We start from the raw sequence: 21,189 nt of genomic DNA, 5'->3' as shown, positions 1-21,189 counted from the left end.
ATTCATTTTAGACAAGGCAAGCATCTAAGGGCCTTGAACACTGTTTCCCAAACTGAGTGACTGTGGAAGAGACTGAAGTTGGCCGACAGAGGATACGTGTTCAGGCCTTATTTCTCCCACTTTCTAGTTTGGCAAGTTCCAAGTCTCAAGTTTCCCATCCATTAAATGGGGCCAATAGACCTACATCACTGGACTTTTGTGAGGACCAAATGAGATAATGTAAATGTAAAGGGATGTCTTTAATAATAATATTTTAAACTTCATTTGCCATTCATATTATCATCATTATCATCATTAATCGAGCTTTCAACCTAAGTAGGTAGCAAAATTTTCCCTATTTCCTTCAACATGTGGGAACCAAAATCCCAACACCTTTGGAAAAACAAATGTTTCTTTTTCTGTGTCCTGCTTGAATATTAATAATAAGCCATAACAAATATGGAGTGTCTCTTCGATTTAAACAATTTATGGGACAAACCACTAGCAATGGCCTAATTAGGGCATTCCTTAAGAAAACTAAAAAGGAAGAACTTAGAAACCAGAAAGGAAGTTCAAACACTCTGCCCGTGTAATTCTCATATAATAATGATTTCAGCCTACTGTATACTTGTGGGGACCCATGTAGGTTCCATGGGTGTACAAAATGTTTATTTCTGTGGCCTCATCAAGTAGCATGCGTTCTTTGATGCTGCAAAGGCATTTTGACACCATCTAATGAACTAGAGTTTCTCATCATTAGCCCAGTTAATGCGAAGGAGCCAGGATAAAGTCAAGGTTCTAAGAACAGCCGGAGAAGGGTCCAAAAAGATGAATATGAACTTTTTGCACTTGGATTAAAACTGAGAAAATCTGATGAATCTCAGAGCAGAGAAGACATTTTCTCAGTAAGCATCTTTCCACCTGGCAGTTCACCTTATCCAAAGTCTTGCTTACTTCGCTCCCAGCTGTAGTGTGGTGGATGTAAGCAGAAATTCATGGTGGAACATATTGCTTTAATATCTTAGGTTCTGATTTGAAAATGCATTTTGGAAATTTTTGTTTGGCTGTTTCCACTCAGATGTTCTCCTCTCACACTGAAATAAATGTACTCTGAAACTGTTCTGTAACTATAGAAACCCTGAATTTCACTGTGTTTCAGGAGAAAACACAAAAATGCCCTCAGTTAGAAAGCAGTCTGTTGTTAATTATTGCTTTATGAATAGCTTAAGCTTCATAAACCATTAAGTTTCTGTGGATTCAGTGTTTCTCTCTCTCTCTCTCTCTCTCTCTCTCTCTCTCTCTCTCTCTCTCTCTCTCTCTCTCTCTCTCTCTCTTCTCTCTCGCTCTCTCGCTCTATCTCTCCCTCCCTCTCTCTCTCCCTCTCTTTCTCTCCCCCCTTCATTTTTAAGATTAGAGCTAGTCATGTGTAAACAAAGTGTCATGCTAAAACAATGCTAAGAACATTATTTTAGTTCAAAAGTTATTTACTGAAGACTTACTACAGTATAATGCTAAATACTCTGGGCTTGCCCTCAAGGAATATGCAACCTTATATGTGCAAAGGCAAAAAAGAAATAAACACAAGGAAACCAAGAGATAACACTGACATAAAGATAGAAAGTGCTATTGCAGTTTGGAAGAGAAAATGATTATGTCTAACTGGGGACGCTAAAAAACCCTAGAGAGAAGTTTAGATTCCTTTCTTTTCCTCTTCTTCAATTGCTGCCTTCAAAGAGGCACAAGTCCTACCAGTTTTATTTTTTTAATATTTTTCAATTTTCCTAAATTTTTCCTCCCCTCTACCTTGTTATATTTTCTTGCCTGGATTGTGGCAATTGCACCTAAATAGGCCTCTTGACTCTTATCCCTTCTCTCCTACAATCTGTCCTCTCCCTCCATTTATTTAAAATGCAGATCTGAGTCTGTCGCGTCCCTGCTTCATATCTTCTAATAGTTCAGTAGGACTCTCCAAGGAAAAACACCAAAGTCCTTGGTGTGCACAGATACCCTTTACTGAAGGGTCCCCACCACCTGGCCAGCCTCACCCCACTTCCCTGTGGGTACCACGACACACATCTCGGCCAATCTTCAGGTCACGGTATATGTTGATCCTCCTGACTTTTTCCTACTGCCAACCTCCTTCTCATCCTTCAAGTCCCCAGTAAACTGGCACCTCCACCAGGAAGCCCACCCAACGCTTTGCAGTGCTCCTTTTCACCTTCCGAAGAGATAGATGCTCCCACATTCCTCTCAGCAGTCTTACTGTACAGTGTTCTCGGTCCTTCTTTACTTCTCTGTTCCTGCCTTACTTGGTTGCTATGGGCTCATTGCAGTCATACTTTTAAAAATTTGTCTGTGCTCTCCAGCCCAATGCTTGATACATGATAGGCAATAAATGTGTGATGAATGAATGTTGTGGCAGATAAAACGATGAAGCTGCAGAGAAAACAGGAGAAGGACATTGGCGGAAGGGGGAAATTCAAGATTATAGCTAGCATGTTTGGTTTTGAAGTAAAAGTGAAAACCCTTAGTGTTCTTAAGAGAAAGAGAATGGAAGGGAAGAGGAAAGAAAAGGGAGAGAAAGGGGGAGAGAGAGAGGGAGAAGATTTAAGTAGTCTCCACTTTAGGTTCATCTCTTCAAGTAGATTTTGATTTATTTATTTAAGCATTTAGATAACAAATATTGGTTTTCTCTCTCTCTTTTGTTCCTTTCAATACTGTAGCACTCAGTACATATAATACAGTAAGTTTCAAGAGACATGTTGGCAGCTTAGAGACTGTATAACAAGACTCTTTATACTGAACAAAGGAATGGAAATATTTTAGAACACATTTTTTTAACAAATCAATTTTATTGATACATATTAATAAAGCATAAATCCATCCAAAGTGTACAGTCAATGGTGTTTGGGATAATTATGCATTCATTGTTTCAATCATTATTAAAGCATTTTCATTATTCCAATAATAATAAAAAAAACACAAAAAAATAAACAAAGAAAAAACTTATCACCCCTCAGTCTTTCTATGCTTACCCTGCCATACATAACTGCTGTTCTGTTTCCTTCTCTCTAGTTTATTTGTATTTATATTTTGTAAAAACAGTCTTGTATGCACTATTACTCATATTCATATTTCACATAATGTTTCTCTATGTTATGCGGTCCCAAGTTACATTTTTTTTGCTTTCATTCTAGTAATATATCTGTCCCTAAACTTTCCTTTTCAACTACTATCATACCCATTTAATAGCTCTGCTAGTTACAAACACTGTGATGTGCCTTGACCATTTCTATTCACGTCTGAAGATTTCTAAGCAACCTTTTTACCAACTCTGCACAGATTAACCCTCAGCTTTCCGTTCTTTATCCTCATTCTATTTTCCTGGTGACCTATAATCTAGTTATTAACTCCGTGACTTTATACAACATATTTAGTTCATAATAGCACAATCATACAATATTTGTCCTTTTGCGTCTGGCTGGCTTCAGTCATCGTAATGTCCTCCGGGTTCTTCCCTGTTGTCATATGCTTTAGGACTTCATTTCTTCTTACCACTGCACAATATTCCATTGTGTGCATACGTCACAATTTGTTCATCCAGTCATTGGTTGACGGACACCTGGGTTGTTTCCAGCTTTTGGCGGTTGTGAATAACGCTGCTGTGAACATCGGTGTGCAGTGTCTGTCCGTGTCACTGCCCTCGGTTCTTCTGGGTCTATGCCTACAGTGGTATTACTGGGTCCCATGCAAGTCTGTGTGCAACTTCCTTAAGAACTACCAAGCAGTCCTCCCCAGCGGCTTTACCGATATTTTAGAACACATTTCATTCGAGCTGTAAAGACGAGAAGAGGGTGCTCCTCCTGTAATATGGAACTTAACCACAAACGCCTTGTCATACGAGAGACTCTTTGTTTCCATTCTTCTAGGGTGGAAAGAAAGGAGCGTGCCCGACTGAAGACAGTGAAGTTTAATGCAAAGCCTGGAGTGATTGACTCAAAAGGGGTAGGTACAAAATAATGGAAACATGAAGTTGCCTCAGCTGCCAGGGGTTTGACTGTACTTAACACTTAAGCTTTCAATAGCAAACAAATTATGGAGCTACCAGGCAATGGATCACTGTTATAAAAGAATTGTGAAAAATAATGATATCATTTCTGATGAATTTGGTTTATGGTAAATATATTAAATCGTGGGAGTGAAGCTGCTAGTGGCCAATAGAAACACTGTGTCGATGGTGATGCAATGGCGAGGACGAAAAGAAAAAGACAGCTTAAGTGTTCTCACCTCTTTAATTTTTTTCTTTTAAATTTGTGGTCTAAAAGGATGGACTTCATTAGGAGGTATCTGCTCATCATAAAAACTACGTCTACAACACGTTAGTAAGCCAAGACGGTGGCCCTAGAAAAGCACATGTGGGTCATCCAAGTGAATACATGGACTGTTGTGACAGACACAGACAAAAAGAATTGACAAAACTCAATCACCACAATTAAAATAGCCACACATATATGTACCTGTAAAGCTTTCTTAAATTACAGCTTCAATGAGATATGAGTTACTTGCCATCCAACTCACTCATTTAAAATATGCAGTTCAGTGGCTTTTAGTATATTCAGAGTTATACAACCATCACCACAATAAAGTTTAGAATATTTTCATCACCACAGAAAAGTAACCCTGTACCAACTATTAGCCGTCCCCATTTCCCTCAACCTGCCACCCCCACCCAGTCCTAGGCAATCTCTAACCTCCTTTTCCTCTGTCGATTTGCCGATTCTGGATATTTCATATAAACGGAATCTTTCAATATGTGGTCTTTTGTGGCTGGCTTCTTTCACTTAACATAATGTTTGCAAGTTTCATCATTGTTGTAGCATATGTCAGTATTTCATTTAATTGCCAAATAATATTCCATATACCACATTTTATTCACCCACTCACGAGTTGATAGATATTTGGGTTGCTCCCACTACTTGGCTATTATGAATAATGCTGCAATGAATATTCATGAACAAGTTTTTGTGTGGACATAGGCTTTCATTTCTCTTGGGAATACAGCTAGGAGTGGAATTTCTGGGTCATGTCATAACTCTATGTTTAACTTTTTGAGAAACCTCCAGACTGTTTTCCAGAGCAGCTGTACAATTTTACATTCCCACCAGCAGTGTCTGAGGATTCCAATTTATCCTCATCCTCACCAACACTTGTTATTATCTTTCTGATTATAGCCATCCTAGTGGGTATGACATGGTATCTTATTGTAGGTTTGATTTACATTTTCCTGATGGCTAATAGAGGTTAAGCAGCTTTTTACGTTCTCATTAGCCATTTATATATCTTATTTTATTTAGGGAACTGTCTATTCAGATCCTTTGCCTTTAATTTTTTGTCTTTTCATTGTTGAGTTGTGTTTTAGTTTGCTAAAAGCCACTGGGAGCAACATACCAGAAATGGGTTGTCTTTTACAATGGGGATTTACTAATTTAAACACTTACAGTTCCGAGGCCATTAAAAGGGCCAAATCAAGGCCTCATCAGAAGATACTTTCTTCCCAAGCTGCAGCAATCAGGCCAGCAGCATCCACTAGTCTCTCTCTTCTCCTCTGGGCCCCACTGCTTTCAGCTCCTGGCTAAAATGGTTTCCTCTCAACGTGCGGCTCCTGGGGCCTTCTCTCTCCATTTGGGTTCCTCACTGTTTCTGCAGTTTTTTCAGTGTGTCTCTGCAACTTTTTATTCCCCCATTTCTTTCTTTTTTTTTTTTATTAATTTATTGAACTTTATCACTCATACCTAAACATGCCTAAATAATAAGTGTATAATAATAGTTGTGAACCTAGGAAACAAACATATGTAACATCATACAGGACTCTCATAACTCACCCTACCACCAATACCTTGCATTGTTGGTAAACCTTTTTAACTAGTGATTCAAGAGCATTGTCAAAATATTACTACTAACCAAAGTATTTTTCCCACAACCAACCCTATTATTATTATCTTTATATCATTTCTATGTGAACATACATAAACAATTAAGTGTATAGTAAAAGTTGTGAACTTACGAAGCAAACATGCAGAACCTCATACAGGGGTCCCGTACAACTCCAGTAAGAGGATTAAGACCCACCCTGGGTCACACATTCTAATCAAAGGCACTTTGAAGAAATTTAATCAACAGGTCCCATTTCCAATGCACATAAATGGATTCATTTCAGAAGCTAATTTTCTGGCATCCACAAAAGCTTCAAACTACCATAAGTTGTAAGAATTCTTCATATATTCTCAATAATAGATCCTTATCTGACACATGATTTGCAAATATTTTCTCCTGCTCTGTGAGTTGTTTTTTCACTTCTTTGATCATAATCTTTGAAGCACACAAGTTTTTCAATTTTGATGATGTCCAATTTATCTATGTTTTCTTTTGTTACTTTTGGTATCATATCTGAGAAATTATTGCCTAATCCAAGGTCAGGAAGACTGACCCATAGGTTTTTGTCTAAGAATTTTATAGTTTTAACTCTTATATTTTTGAGGTTTTTGAGACATTTAGAGTTAACTTTCATATGTGGTGTGAGGTAGGGTTCCAAGTTCATCCTTTTAAATGTAGCCCACCAGTTATCCTAATACATTGGTAGGAAAAGCTATTTTTTTGCCTATTTAATTATGTTGGCATCTTAGTCAAAAATCAACTGACCATAAGGGTAATAGTTTATTTCTGAAATCTCTGGTCTATTCCACTGATCTATATGTCTATCCTAGTACTGTACCACATGTCTTGATTACTGTAGCTTTGTAGAAATTTTGAAATTAGGCAGTGTGAGTCCTCCAACTTTGTTCTTCTTCAAGATTGTTTAGGCTATCATGGATCTCTTGAATTTTCATATGATTTTTAGTATTAGCTTGTCAATACTAAACATAGCCAGCAGGGAGTTTGATAGGGATTGCATTGAATCTGTAGATTAATTTGGGGAGCACTGTCATTTTAAAAATATTAAGTTTTCTGGTCCATGAACACAGAGAATCTGTGGTTAGAGCCTCTTTCATTTCTTTCAACAAAGTCTTGTATACTTTCCTTCAGATATAAGTTTTCCACCACTTGTTAAATTATGTCTTGTCATTTTCAGAGTATAACTTTGCACTTCTTTTGTTCAATTGTTCCTAAGATTTTATTCTTTTTAATGCTATTGTAAATTGAATTGTTTCCATAATTTCATTTTCAGATTGTTCATTGCAACTATATAGAAATACGATTACTTTTTTATATTGATTTTATATCCTGCAACCTTGCTGAACTCAGTAATCAATTCTAAGAATTTTTAGGGATCCCTTAGGATTTTCCCTATATAAGAACATGTCATACACAAATAGAGAGTTTTGCTCCTTCTTTCCAATTTAAATGCCTCTTTTTTCTTTCTTTGCCAACTACCCTAGCTAGAACCTCAAGTATAATGTCCAACAGAAGTAGAAAGAGTGGTCATCTTTGTCTTATTCCAAACCTCAGGGGGAAAGCATTCAATCTTTCACCAGTATTGTCATATCCGCTGTCACTTGTATAGACTTTTTAATCTATTTTTAAAGTTATAATATTAGTAGCTTACTGCTATATTACAAAATACCTTTCCCCCTCTTAATCTTTTCCTACGCTTTACCTCTCATCTACTTTCCTTTACTTTCCAGTCTTAACAATTCTGGCTTGTAAGCATCATATAGAACCACAAGTTATAGTCAATAGGTGCCACCATGAAAAAAACTAAGAAGAAAAGCTGTCATTTCTCAGTACTTTTGAGCACTAACTACAATTCCCTTGTATTTTGAAATAGAATTTTCATTGAAACAGCCCAATGATTAACATGACAATTTACTTTCCCTGGAATACGCTGATGATATCGCATTTTATTGGAGCATATGGTGTCTCTCTACAAAAGGTGAGGGAATGTGTCATTGTGGCATGGAGTCCTTTCAAACAAATACTGCTTATATATGGGAGAGGGGGATTCAGTGACTCTTGGTGAGATTTTGGTGATAGATCCCATTTGTCTGCTATATGTAGTTGGATATATATCAGAGAAATTTTGTTGAATACCTATTATGTGACAGAAACAGGGCTAGAACCTGTGATGGGTACAAAATGTAACATAGACCCTTCTTTCCGAGGACTTATAGTATCAGTGAGGCTAGTGTTAATTTTGTTTTGGTTTGGTTTGGTTTTTCTGAGGGGGTGGTAAGGCCAAAATGTGTGTGGTGATGGCTAGGCTCATGTGTCAACTTGTCGAGGTAATGGTGCCCAGTTGTTTGTTCAATCAAGCAATGAGAGGACATTTCATGGACTTAAATCATCAATGAGTTGATTGCACCCATGGCTGATTACATCTACAATCAACTTAGGAGATTGTGTTTAACATAGAGATGTCTCATCCAACCAGCTGAAGGCCTTTAAAGAAGTGATTTCAGCAGTCAGAAGAGAGCTTTCCCACATCTACTTCAGCCAGTCAGCTTCTCCTGAGGAACTTATCAAGGCCTGTCATTGGAATTCCTGGCTTGCAGCCTGCCTTACAGAATTTGGACTTGTGCATCCCCACGCTCATATGGGACAGTGTTGTAAAGTCTCATTGTGTTTATAGATATCTCCTGTCAGTTCCTTCTCCCTGATTATACATGTGCTTTTATCATATAGGTTAAAGACCCTTTGATATGGGCCAATGAATAGAGTATAAATGCTAGTGGAAAGAGAAGCTCTGACCTGAAAGTCAGGAGGGTCAAGAGACCTGGGGTCTGATTTTAATTCATTACCTAGTCACCACTTCTCTTTGAGGCTTATTAGTAAAATGATGTTGAACTACATCAGGGATGTCAAACAAGTTGCATCTCATATGTAGAGTGATAGAGTAAAAGTGTCTAGCTGTAGTGCTGTGTTGAGAAAGATTCTGAAGACTTATATGCTCTCAGTAGGAAAAAAAAAAAAATCCCATGATTGATTAATTATGCCCAGTACAACATTGGGAAATACTGTCTATTTGAAGTCCTCGGGATTTTTAAGATGCCTTCCAGCAGTAATACTCCACAAACCTAAGAATTAAGAGATAACAGGGAAGCAGATGTGGCTCAAGTGATAGAGCTTCTACCTACCATATTGGAGGACCTGGGTTTGATCCCTGGGGCCTCCTGGTGAAAAAAGAAGAGAAAGTGTGCCCGCATGACAAGCCAGTGCCTGCATGAGTGCCCACATGGTGAGCCAGCGCCCACACGAGTGCCTGTGCAGGTGTCCGCGTGAGTGACCATGTGGTGAGCCTGTGCCCCGCTCAAGTGAATCACACAGCAAGATGATTGCACATCAAAAGAGAAACAAGGGGAGAGTCAAGGTGAAGCGCAGCAAAAATCAAGAACTGAGGTGGCACAATTGACAGCGAACCTCTCTCCCTATCAGAGGTCTCCAGGATCAAATCCTGATGAATCCTAGAAGAGAGAAAATGGGAAGAGAAGACAACACAGACAGCAAAAACAGCAGGCCAGGAAGAGGGGAAGGGGGAAAATAAATCTTTAATAAAAAAAAAAAAAGAGATAATAAACTATAGTTTTCCAAATCCCCATGAAGACAATATATCAATTAGAAGCCTCTTGTGCAGAAATAGAAAGCAATGAACAATTAAGAAGAGTCAAGGCACAATGTTGAAAGGAGAGACCAACTATTCGGAGAGTTGAGAGAGCTGAATCAGGGAGTGCCACCCCCCTTGAGCCAAGTGTGAGGACCTCAGAAATAAATCACTGCTACCGAGGCCTCAGTCTGGGGGACCTTGTGTTACACTCAGCATAAACTGAGGAGGGCAACTGGTTGGAATGAGGAGAATGGGGTATTTTTAATAGTCTTGTCACCAGCTGGCAGTTACAGAGCACTGTGAGATGTTGAGGCATACCGGGTAAAAGACATGGTTACTTCCCTAGGTGAGCTTAGAATCAATTAGTATCTGTAAAGCAGGCTAGTACAAGAGCATTGTAGGAGCATGTACGAGGGGTAGGAGCATGTACAAGAGCTAGGAGAGTTCAAGTTAACGGGCACAGGAATGACCAGAGAGCACTTCGTCAAAGAACTTGGACTTTAATTGGTCTGTCAGCAGTTAAGTGGCTTTTTCAAAACGCTCCATTGATTAAAATAACACCAAATACCAGGCACTTTGCTAGGTGGTTCGTGGACAGCAGCAAAAATTTTTTAAATCTCTTTCCTCAAGGAGCTCACAAAGAGGAATATAAGCAGACAAGCAGTGACAATAAACATCACTTGACGGTCCTCATACGTTTAGGGAATTAAGTCTCAATTTGAGAATTGAGGAGACCAAGCCTCAGGAAGTTTAACTAAGTTGCCTAAGATCACACAGCTAGTAAGTGCAAGAGTCAGATTTAAATCAGTTCATTTTGACAGCAGATTGACCTTTCCATTACTTCACACTATCCCCAGAGGAAGAACGGAGGCACTAACTATGCCTCGAGGACAGGAAAAGGCTTCAGAAAGGGTATGGTATTTGAACTGGGTCTTCAGGTACGAGCAGAAGTTTATCTCACTTATAGGAGACTGAACGGACTCAAGGGTGGAATCAGTTGGAATAAAGCCGAGCAGGTCATGGAAACCAAGCTATGGCTGGTGTAATGGGAGTTGTCGCCAATGGGGCTAAGACGTCCAGGAAGACTGTGGGAAAGCTGCGAGACTTGGGGCCCGCTGACTTTTGAGGGTGTCCATGAGGAAATCTGAGGCTTTCTGTTTAAAAATATCCATGTGCTACAAATGTCCAGCCTTTCTCTCCACTCTGTGTGCCTCTGCAAAGGCAAAGATAATTGGACGATTGTGTCAGAAACCCAGAAAATTCCAATCCACCCAGGCCCCTGACCTCAAAAAGCTATCCGTTTGAGTGGGTCTTTTTGAGAACCATCTCAGTTCCTCAAATCTCAATGCAGTCAGCTCTCCTGAGAACACCAATCACATTCCTGATGCATACCCACCCAAACCAGTCTCTGGTGGAAACTTAATCAGCACCTTCATTTCTTTCCTGGTTCCTTTTTCATCAGTTTCCTCACCACCCATTCTATTACTTCTTGAGACATTTAGAACAGTGCATCATTTTCACAACCAAGCTCTTCTCCTCCATTGAAAAATCAATGACTATTTAGTGGTTTATGCTAAAGTTTGTTTCCTTTTTATTTAAAAATCCCTACAATTTAAGAAAGGGAAATATATGTATGAGATAGTTTGAGAGAACTATCAATATCCTTCCCATATGTAAGCAATAGGCAATGTATGGTATACACTTTTACCTGTTTTTAGATTAAGGTAGTATATAAATAAATAACTATTCCTATTTAACCAGAGACTAATGTGGCAATAGTTCAAAGGAAAATACATACTCTCTCTTTCTATATTTGAAGAAACTGAGGCTCAGAGAGGTTAAGAAATTTGAACTCATCTCTGATTGGTTCCAAAGCCCATTATCTTTTTACTACAGCATGCTCTCTTCTTCATTGAAATCATGTCACGTGTGCTTTTTCAGAAAAATGAACAAGTAAAGGGCATTGGGTTTAACTTTTCAAACACTAACTTGGGCATAAATGTGAATCCTGAAACAGTGAAGCTCATTTTCCTTGAAAACATTTATCTTTCTTGAGAACATTTCCAAGGGTATCTTGGGTCCGCACACTTTCTCTGCTGTGGCCAGAATGAAATGAGGAAACAAGTCTTGATTTAAGGGTTCAATTCGCCGTTGGATAAGCCTCCGTTAAAGGCCAATACTTGCAAAGCTGCTTGATGGGCACCTTGGAATTGTGAAGATGATTAAGGTACGGTTCCTGAAATGGAAGAGCAGGTATTCTGGGGGGAGAGAAGAAGTACCTGAAGGGGGGAGTGGTCAGTACCACACAAGAGGGACAGAAAACCTGCTCTTAATTCCAGAGGAGGAGGAGGTTCTGGCTTGGAAGGTGAGGGAAAGATCAGTAAAATGTAGACATGCACAGAGGACAGAGAATCCAAATCCTGAGCAAGGCACGGGGTAGGACATAGGATATATGGTATTTCCCATATCACATTTCATTGTACTTTCATTGCAAGGGATGATTTATGAAGGAGAATAAAAGGACTCAGAACGGAAAATTAGATTCAAGTCATTTATGGTGCCTTCAATTTGTCAGGCAACTTGTACTTTATCCTGTAGGCTATAAAGATTTTTGAAGGGTTGTGGCCAGACCAGACCTTGTGATGACCTCTGGGCAGACTCTCTGAATGTATCTGTATCATTGCCCACGTCACTGTATTGTGAGGTTCCCATCGGCAAAGTTTCAAACTTACCCATCTTCCTCCCCCAGCACCTAGCACTATGTCTACCTGACACCTTTTGGCCACTCAGTGCAGCATTCTGAGAGCAAATGGAACTGAATGATCAGAGGGAGGAAGAGACTGGCAGCAGGAGATGCTTAAGGAGGCCATTGAAGTAGTTCAGGTATGAGAGTTCATAGTACATTGAAGTACTCTGGGTCTGAAATCTGAACTTGAAGTGTGGCAATAGAAAAGAAAAATAGGAAACGATGCTACAGGACCAGAGGGGATTACCATCCTGGGATGTCTGGCCCAGTGGTTCCTAAGAATATTGTTTTTTCTTCCATGCCTTGACCTCCCTTTGAGAGAAGATGTTGCTTGAGACAGAGAGAGGGCCAGAGATGAAGACTGGACCCCTTATCTCCCTGCATTAAACTGCAGCTGGAGTTTAAGAAATCTGAGTTCTGCTTCATAGAGTCTTGGAAATTTCCATGTGGACATTGACTTCAACTATGTCATTTACAGGTGAGGAGACTGAGAACTATTTCTCAGGGACTCACAAGAGTTAGTAGCAGAGCCTGCCATTGTCTCATTTATCAAAAAGGCAATTTGATAGCCAGTGTTTTGTTAGCAAGAAAGAAACCATGTTTGCTTCCCCAGGGTGAGTTACTTGTGTAAATCACGGGAGAATTTTTGTGTAACAACCCTAAAGTGACCTTTTAGGTTTCAGGGAGAGACTGGTTTCTGCCAGCAAAAGAAAGCTCCTTGGAGCCAGTCTTTAGATAACCAAAGCCAGGGTGTGAGCTCAGATGCCCAGAGGAGACCCTCAGATCCAGGGAGGGGGCGTGGAGGGAAAGTCCTACTGGCTGCAGGAAGGGAAGTTCTCCCCTCAGCGTTCTTAAACTCAGAAAAGGTTCATTCTTATTTTCTTCTTGATCCCTGCCCTATTTCAGACCATCTGGCGGCTTCCTAACTGGTCTTTCTGGCTCCATTCTTGTCCCTTCCAATTCTCTCCCCATACCACACCCGGTGTGGTTTTCACCAGACTGACAATTTTTACACAAAGAGCAAAGACGGGGATATGTCCAAGGAAGTCGGCGGTGTCACCAGCCCAGCCTGGGGAGCGCTGCTAACTCATTCCATTTCCTTTTGAATGTGATCTTCACATGTGTCCAAACCTTGAGCTCCCAGATCTGCTGAAAACTGCCTGAGCAACACACCGATTGGAGCCCGATAAAGAAGTGCCTGTGGCTTCCCTCCAAGTGCTTCTCAGAGGGGCCCCTTGTCAAGTGTCCTTCTCTGATATGTATCAATGGAAGGTCTCCCTTTCCAAACCCTGGAAGCCAACTGAGCCCAATGGATACTTTTTAAATGAATGAAAGTACATTATCTCATTTATTCCTCATAGGGGAACAATGGGTAATAGTGGACACTTTATTTAATTATTAAGTTTTACTGAGGAAACTGCTAGTCTAGGGAATGGAATAATCATGGGGAATAAACTGTGTTTCTCACATATTTTTATGCATATGCATTCCTCAGTAGTCATCTCCCTCCCAGTTTCCAAAAGTACCGCTGTTTAAACTATCAAGTTAACCTGCAACCTTATATACCAAATTTAGTATAATATGTCTGCTAAAATCTGTCCACTGTCAAAATTTATATATATGTTTAGCCACATTTTATAACATGTCTTAGTCTGTATGGTTCTTCTCCCTTCTTCAACTTAACTATGTTTTTTAGGCTCTTTTTTAAATTGTCTAAGTTGACACTTGAATGTGTTTGGTCAATCCCATCCCCAGGAGGAAATAAAAGGAAAAGTTGGTAAAATAAAAATATACTCCTGAAATCCAAGTCATTGTCATTGCCTAATTAAGCTTTTGCTTAACTAGTGTTGGAAGAAATATGGTGAACTGAAATAATTGACTTGCTTAGTGTTCTCTCCTCTTCTCTGATGGTTTCAGATTTCAGTTTCTTTAAGCTTTTCCGTTTATCAGACATTCACTGAAGCCACACTATGTGCCTGGCACTGATTCAGGCCATGGAAGTAGACAGTGACAAGGCGTGGTTCCTGTCTTTAGGAATCATGAAACATTCTGGCAAGACAGATGGGTTAGCAAGTAACAGAATCTGGTAAGCACAAAGGGAGAAGTGAGCACAGGGTACTATTAGAGCTCAGGTCTGGAATACTTAAGCTTCTCATGGCATTTAAAGGAAAATACCTGAAAGAGATGACATCCAAAATAAACCTTGAAGGATCAATAAAATCTAACCAGGTATAAAAGGATGGAAAGGATGTTGTCGGCAGAGGGACCAACACGTAAAGACAGGAAACAGCCAAGTGCGAGTCAGAGAAGCATCATGTTACTGAGGTGTAAAATACTTGGAAAATAAGACAGAGGGGGAGATCAGGAGCCAGAACTGGAAGGGCCTTGGACTTGAGAGCCAAGAGGCAGCCTTGTAAGATTTGAGTAGAGGTTAGCATTTCATTTCCACCAGGGTGTGGAAAAAATGTCCAAAGGAAGGCAACCCTGAGACCAGGAGTCCATTTTGATAATGCAGGTGAGACAGAGAGAAGCCCTGTTTCAGGAATAAAGAATACCAAGCGAAAGAGGAAAGATACTGGAAAAATACTTAGGAAGGAAAAAGAGAATGTGTAGACTGGACCACCTACATCAGCATTAGCTGAGGCGCCTTTTAGAAATGCAGGTGCCCAGTCGCAATGGCCATCCTGGAATAAGATCTCTGGGGCTAGAACTGGGAGAGCTGCATTTTAACAGCTCCCCGGAGATTTCTTCATGCATGCTCAAATTTGAGATACTCAAACATAGCAAGAACATCTGATTGCAAACAGACCGACTAACTGCTATCAGAATTATCACAAGGTATTATAAAAGTGAACAGGCTATTTAAAAAAATGTATTAAAGTTTATTTGGGCAACAAGTGACTTACCAGTCCAGCGTGGCAAAACCGAAAGCGGTAAGGAGCAGGCCTGAGGCAAGCGCTGAAGCAAGCCTGGAAATATTCTGATTGGCTATCTAAGCTGCATTGTCTTATTTGGGCTGTTTTCCAGTGGAAAGCCCCTTTTAAAAGTGTCTGTTTTTTATTGGCTGGCATTGTTTATTTTCATACAGCAGGTGTTTAAGGAAAGGCAGCCTCTCTCAAGTTTTGGTCCTACGACGTGGGTTTGGTCAAGGCCAGTCACCCCTGTCTAATGGCCTTCTGAGTTTTATTTGAACAATTTCTAAGCCTCAGTTACCATGTAGGTGAAAATGAGAATCATACTAAAAGAGATAATCCATGTAAAATGCCTAGAAATATTAGCCCATCTCTACCCTCCCCTTCCCCCGCACACACACATACGCACACACATCCCAACCTCTCTCCCCTTATAAGGCTAGAATAAACACCTTCCTGAAAGGTCTCCAATACTCAGCTTCCACAGAAGGAGAGTTAGGCAGAGTTGCCAACTGTTCCCTGCATATGCTGGCACAAGAAGTGGTGTTGACCTTGTACTTGCTGATCTTGAGAGAAGAGCCTGCCACCTGCTGATTCTTGAGGGTCAGGGGGTGAAGCCTCACAAAAGGAATGCCCTCACCCCTCGCTGGCTGCAGCCGGGATTGTTTCTGAGTCCCCTGCCAGAATGTGGAACTACCTGGGTGATATTACCAAGGAACGCCCTTGGGCAGCATGCTTTGCATTGGAGAACCACTGCTTTTCATTCAGGACAACACTTACCTGGAACATCTGTAGATTGCCTTGTTTCTACAGATCATTTTATCAACATTGCTCACCTGCTTCTTACAATAACTCTGTAAAGTAAGTTAGTAACCCCATTTTAGAGATGAGGAAAGTGAAGCTCACAGAGGGTAAATAACCTACCCCAGCTCATAGAGCTGCAAAGTGGCAGTACTGGGCCCAGAATGAAAACACATGATTATTGTGCAAGTAAAATAGAATAATTGATTCTTTAAGGCGATTTTTACATATGCACTAATTCTCGATGTTACGTTATTAGCATTGCTAGTTCTACCCACTTGGTTAGTGATGCTAAAGCTAAAGAATTATAAATAGGAGAGGTATAATTTGTGGTTATATAAATAACAAGTATAGTTGCATCAGATGAGAACACTGAGCTTTTGTTAAATTTTCCTCCTGCTATTAATTCAGGATGTTAAGTATTATTCAGAAAATTTGGCACAAACCCATTGCTACTTTGGGAGTTATTCATTAATAAATTCTGGTTCACTATAATGCTTCATTGAACCTGGCTCTTTGTGGTAAAAGGCCCAAAAAAGCATCTAGAGCTTGAAAGTATCACTTGGCAAATGTTTGTAGCTATCTCAAAGCTAAAACATCAATACTAAAAGACAAAGATGCAGAAGCCATTGGCCAGTAATCTGACTTCCTCACTACAGTAATTATCACCAGGATCTGAGCAAGTAAAAATAGTATTATCTTATTCTTTTCACTTGCTGAGTTTACATGTGCACAGAAAGTCCTTTTGTTGTTGCTTAGGGTTTTTTTGACAGATCATGTAATGTCCAAAAAGATCTTCAATACCAGTGTACAGTATGTTTCTAATATTCATAAGAATACCTAATTGCTTTGCTTCTTGATTTAAAAAATATATGCTTTGAAATTAGATGGCCTTGGATTCTATTCTTAGCCTTGCTATTTGATCTCCAACCAGTAGTTTCACTTTCTGAGACTCTGAAGAATGCAAGTTCCTTGAAGGCAGGAAATGTGCTATATTTAGGGTCTAAAATGGTTCATGACACTCAAGCAATAAGTATTGACTCAAATAATGTAAAAATAAAGAAGATGATATATTAGGGGTGAAGTTATATAAGTTAGAAGGCACTGTGCACATGTTGTTTGTTGCAGATTGTGAATGGAGAATGCAACAATTCATTGTTGTCTTTAGAAGAAGATTCCCCTGGTCTGAATGATGTTCCTGTAAATAAGTTCCGAGTTCCTTCCAGGTACAAAATATAGCTCTGCCACTGAGCAGGTTAGATGATTAAGGCCTCACCTCCGCCCTCACAGTTTACCTTGAAGTACACACACACACAAATGCACACACCACTATAGTATAAAACAAAAAAGTTTAGCAAAAGATTTACAGAGTATTAGTGGGGACTTAAAGGGGAGAGCAAACCTACTCTGGGTGAGGATCATTAAGCTGTTCTCAGAAGAGGTTGCATTTTAGTTAAATCCAAGAAGATTAAGCTTTCAGCAAGTGGCAAGTAAGTGTGCTCTCACACTTAGAAACAAAGGTAAAGGAGTAGAGGACGTTTGGGGCCAACAAGAATTACATTCTGACTGGAATATAGAGTACTCGTAGGGGAGCAGTGGAGGAAGTAAGTTTAGAAATGTAGCTCTCCCAATAATAGAGAGTCTGATGTTTTCTGAAGAAAGTTTGAGGGAGCTGTTCTTTAGTCCCTGGGGGACCCTTAAAGCTCATTTAGACAGAGGAGTTGCAGAATATGTTTGCAAATAAAGAGTTTGACTCTAGAGCTGGGAGGAGGGTTGGTGGGTACCTGGGAGAGACTGCAGTAGGGATGGCATTGGAATGACCCAGGTGAGAAGTCACAGAGGCCTCATCACAGGGGTTGAAAGGAGGCTGCAGATGGCAACAGCAGTGAGCAGAGAATGTAGAAAATGTCATTCGTGGATGTGTGGAGGGTCACGAATGGGATGAGTTACTACTTAGCAGAGAAAGGGTCAAAGGCAAATCATGCAAAGTGACTGCCCACCAGGATGAGAGTGGAAGGCAGAATGAACTTGGCAGAGCCCAGACTAGACACTAAAATTGCATGTATGCTTTTAAGCCTAGCCTCAAGCAGGTATCTCCTACCACAATAAGTTTCTCTTTCCTGCCAGTTGACATTTCCAGTAATAGGCAATTACTGTGTACTGCTGGAAATTGCCACCCATTGATGCATAATATTGAAATAACCAAATTATATTGAAAAACAAATTCAGGGAAGAATAATTAAAATTGTTGCTAAAATAAACTTTTTTTAAAAAATTGAAACCAATTTTAGGCCAATTGCCAGGTCAAAAGCAGAAAGGCAGTTGTGGTTAACCAGCTTTCAACCTGGGAATCAGAAATTATTTGTGAATACTAGTAATAAGTCCTTATTTGCACCGTGCGTCAGTACCCTGACCATTTCACAGAGAAGGAGTCAGGGTCAGAGGAATCAGGTGTCCTGTCCTTTGGAGGTACATGAATACTTATGTGGTATACCATTTCATTTATTTAGCGAATGTTTGCAAGGTGTCTTTTATGTTCGGCACTTTGCTAGGGCCTGGGAGAAGCAAGGATGCATGGGAAAACAAGCCCTTCTTTTGGAAAACGTTGAATGGTCTGGGAACAACTTGGATTTCCTTGAAAGATGGCACTCTTACTACCTGACCTGTTCAGCTCAGGCGGTCAACAGACCTCATGCGGCCATCCTAACTGTGCCCCTGACCATGTCATGTGAGACATGCCAATTATGCCTCTATAAAATGGGAGCAGGAGAGGGACCAGTGAACTGTGCCCTAATTGCTTCATTAAGATAGGAGATAAGCTAACCTAAGAAGAGACATAGTATTATTAAGTCAAATGAAGATTACACTTCTCAAGAAAAACATCCACAGGTAGCTTTCTTCATTTCTCTCTACATCTCTCGATCGATCGATCTGTCAACCGAGCAATCATAATAAGGACCGTGAATTTACCAACTTAATGTGAAGACATGAAACAATGAAAAGTATGTATGACAAAGGATTATTATTTATTCAGTATGTGTATGTGAAGTCCCTTACTGGGACGGGGGTAGAATACCTCCCGATTTCCATGCAGCAAGGGTGATTAGTATGCCTAAGTAGCAATGGGGAACCTATGGGAGTGATTCTTTAATTGTTAGTAATGATAACTTATAGTGCAAACAGTTTCTATTCACTGACAGAGTTCTGGGGAATTTGGATGACACAACTACCAAGTGAGAGCTTTCCGGGTGACTGTTTCAAATTATTTGAATGCTTGTCAGAATAAGTGAGTGCCTGTCTCACTTGAAGCAAATGCCATCTGTCTTTCATGTTTTGACAGCTTCATGAATATTTTTAAAGATTTCACCACCGCGTGAAGCTGGTGTTTGGGCATTCTTGATGTGGATGGTTGTTTGTCCCGGAAGGCTCCAAGAAGCCTCTGTAATTGGCTTGTGCTCCCCGGCAAAGAAGAATTAAGACCTTGGTGAGGGGCAAGTGTCCAACATGAAGGACAGACCTTATCACTCACTCATGAAGAAAGCATTCTGTGTACATCTACCAAGCCATGGCCCCTTGGGGAATGCGAGGAGCACAAGTCCATGGAAGTGTGACTGCTCCCCAGTGGAGAGTTTTAATTAAAGATTAAAAGCTCCCCCTCACGCTACCCTAAGAGCCACCTGAACTTTTCTCTTTTCCCCTTTCTCAGTAATAGGCAAATAGTTCACATTTGGCAAATGAAGGATTTGAACTTGGTCAGTATTTCTACAATGCGAGTAATGACAATATAACCCACATTTATTGAAGATTATTTGTAAGCTAAGTATTTTGCTAAATACATTATAGAATTTTTTTCTCATTAAATCATTAAATCCTCACAACAGCCCACAGAGGTAAGTACTACATAGGGAACCCTTTTAATGAAAATAATCCTTCTGGACTCCCCAGTGTTGATGAAAGCATTTTATTATGATGTTATCTAAATCTATAAAAACACAAACCTAAGTATAAATGCCTTATGCTTATAGCTCTTATCTATGAAGTGAAAATAAATGTACAAATTAAATAGCTTGTGATATTTATGCATTATAGCAACAAAATTCAAAAGCCCAGCATCAATGTGATTTCTGATGTTTCACTAAAACAAAAACTTCACGCACACTGTAAACATGGTTGTGACTGCTGTGTGGAAGTTTCTCTTGAGTTACACGTGCGGGGCGTTGAGTAAAGACCCAGCTCGCCAACGTTTCTCCCCAGAACTCCCACTGCAACGATCACAGGCTGGTCTCTCTCATCACGGAGCCCGGCACTATGAGCCGTTGAACAAATAATATGGCCTCACGTCACAGACGACGGCCACGTTCCATGGCTGTAGACTCTATGCAGTGTTTCAGTTCCTGGTGTCCACGCTCAAGTCAAGTCCCTGAATCCCAACCCGCCCCCTGGCCCTTCTCTTGGCGGCGTGACTCCCTGCTGTGCCCCTGGCACCGTCAGCTGAGCTCTGCTGGAGCGGCTCCTCTGCCCGGCCCCCATCCGATCTGGATTGGTGTAATCGACTGTGGGCTGAGAAACCAAGCAACCGGCTTTTAAAACATTTACCTTTAATTACCGTTTTCAGGGTTTGCGATTGCATGTCCTCTAATAGTAGATGGGCTCTCTCCTGTGACTCAGGCGCATAAGATTTTGGTGGGTCCTTTTTGTTACTCCTCTGTCAGCTGCAAAATTCAGGATTCATTATCTAAATCCTGGAAATTGCTGATTAAATAGCCCCTGGATGAAAGAAGAGTTTCTGAATTCTACATGTGATTTCTTTAGAAGACATTTCACCACTCCTCGACTGCTTTTTTGTTTCTTGAGCAGTAGTAGACATTTAGGGCCATGTATAACCTTGGGGTGCTGCACAGTCCAGGCCAGAGCTACGTCCAGTTTGCTGCCCACTGCTGTCCTGAGACCCAAGCGTCCCCAGATCCTACACCCCGTCCACACAGCTTCTCACCATTCCTCAGTCACGTAGGATTGGGGAAGGGGGCAGGGAGCGGGGGGAGCTCGGCACCTCCACATTGGGCAGCCTTTTCCTCTGTCACTTCCCCACCTAACCATCTCCTACGTGTTCTTTAATTCCCAGCTAAAATCATGCCTCTGAGCCTCCCCAGCTC

At 40.5% G+C, this 21,189-nt stretch overlaps 1 protein-coding gene across 36 annotated transcripts in view; it reads left to right on the top strand.

The window, feature by feature from the left end:
• The window catches only part of DLG2 (discs large MAGUK scaffold protein 2), a 2,400,703-nt gene that overhangs the window by 2,321,921 nt on the left and 57,593 nt on the right, over positions 1–21,189 (top strand). For all 36 annotated transcript variants that reach the window (XM_058306073.2, XM_058306075.2, XM_058306074.2 and 33 more), the window contains one exon: positions 3,909–3,984. In XM_058306073.2, coding sequence (XP_058162056.1) covers positions 3,909–3,984 — 76 coding nt within the window. The remainder of the gene's footprint in view (positions 1–3,908; positions 3,985–21,189) is intronic.

The sequence above is a fragment of the Dasypus novemcinctus genome, chromosome 10 (genome assembly GCF_030445035.2).
Source record: "Dasypus novemcinctus isolate mDasNov1 chromosome 10, mDasNov1.1.hap2, whole genome shotgun sequence".
In the NCBI taxonomy this organism is placed as follows: Eukaryota; Metazoa; Chordata; class Mammalia; order Cingulata; family Dasypodidae; genus Dasypus; species Dasypus novemcinctus.
The sequence above is the reverse complement of the archived record's forward strand: the minus strand, read 5'-3'. Positions and strand labels throughout refer to the sequence as shown.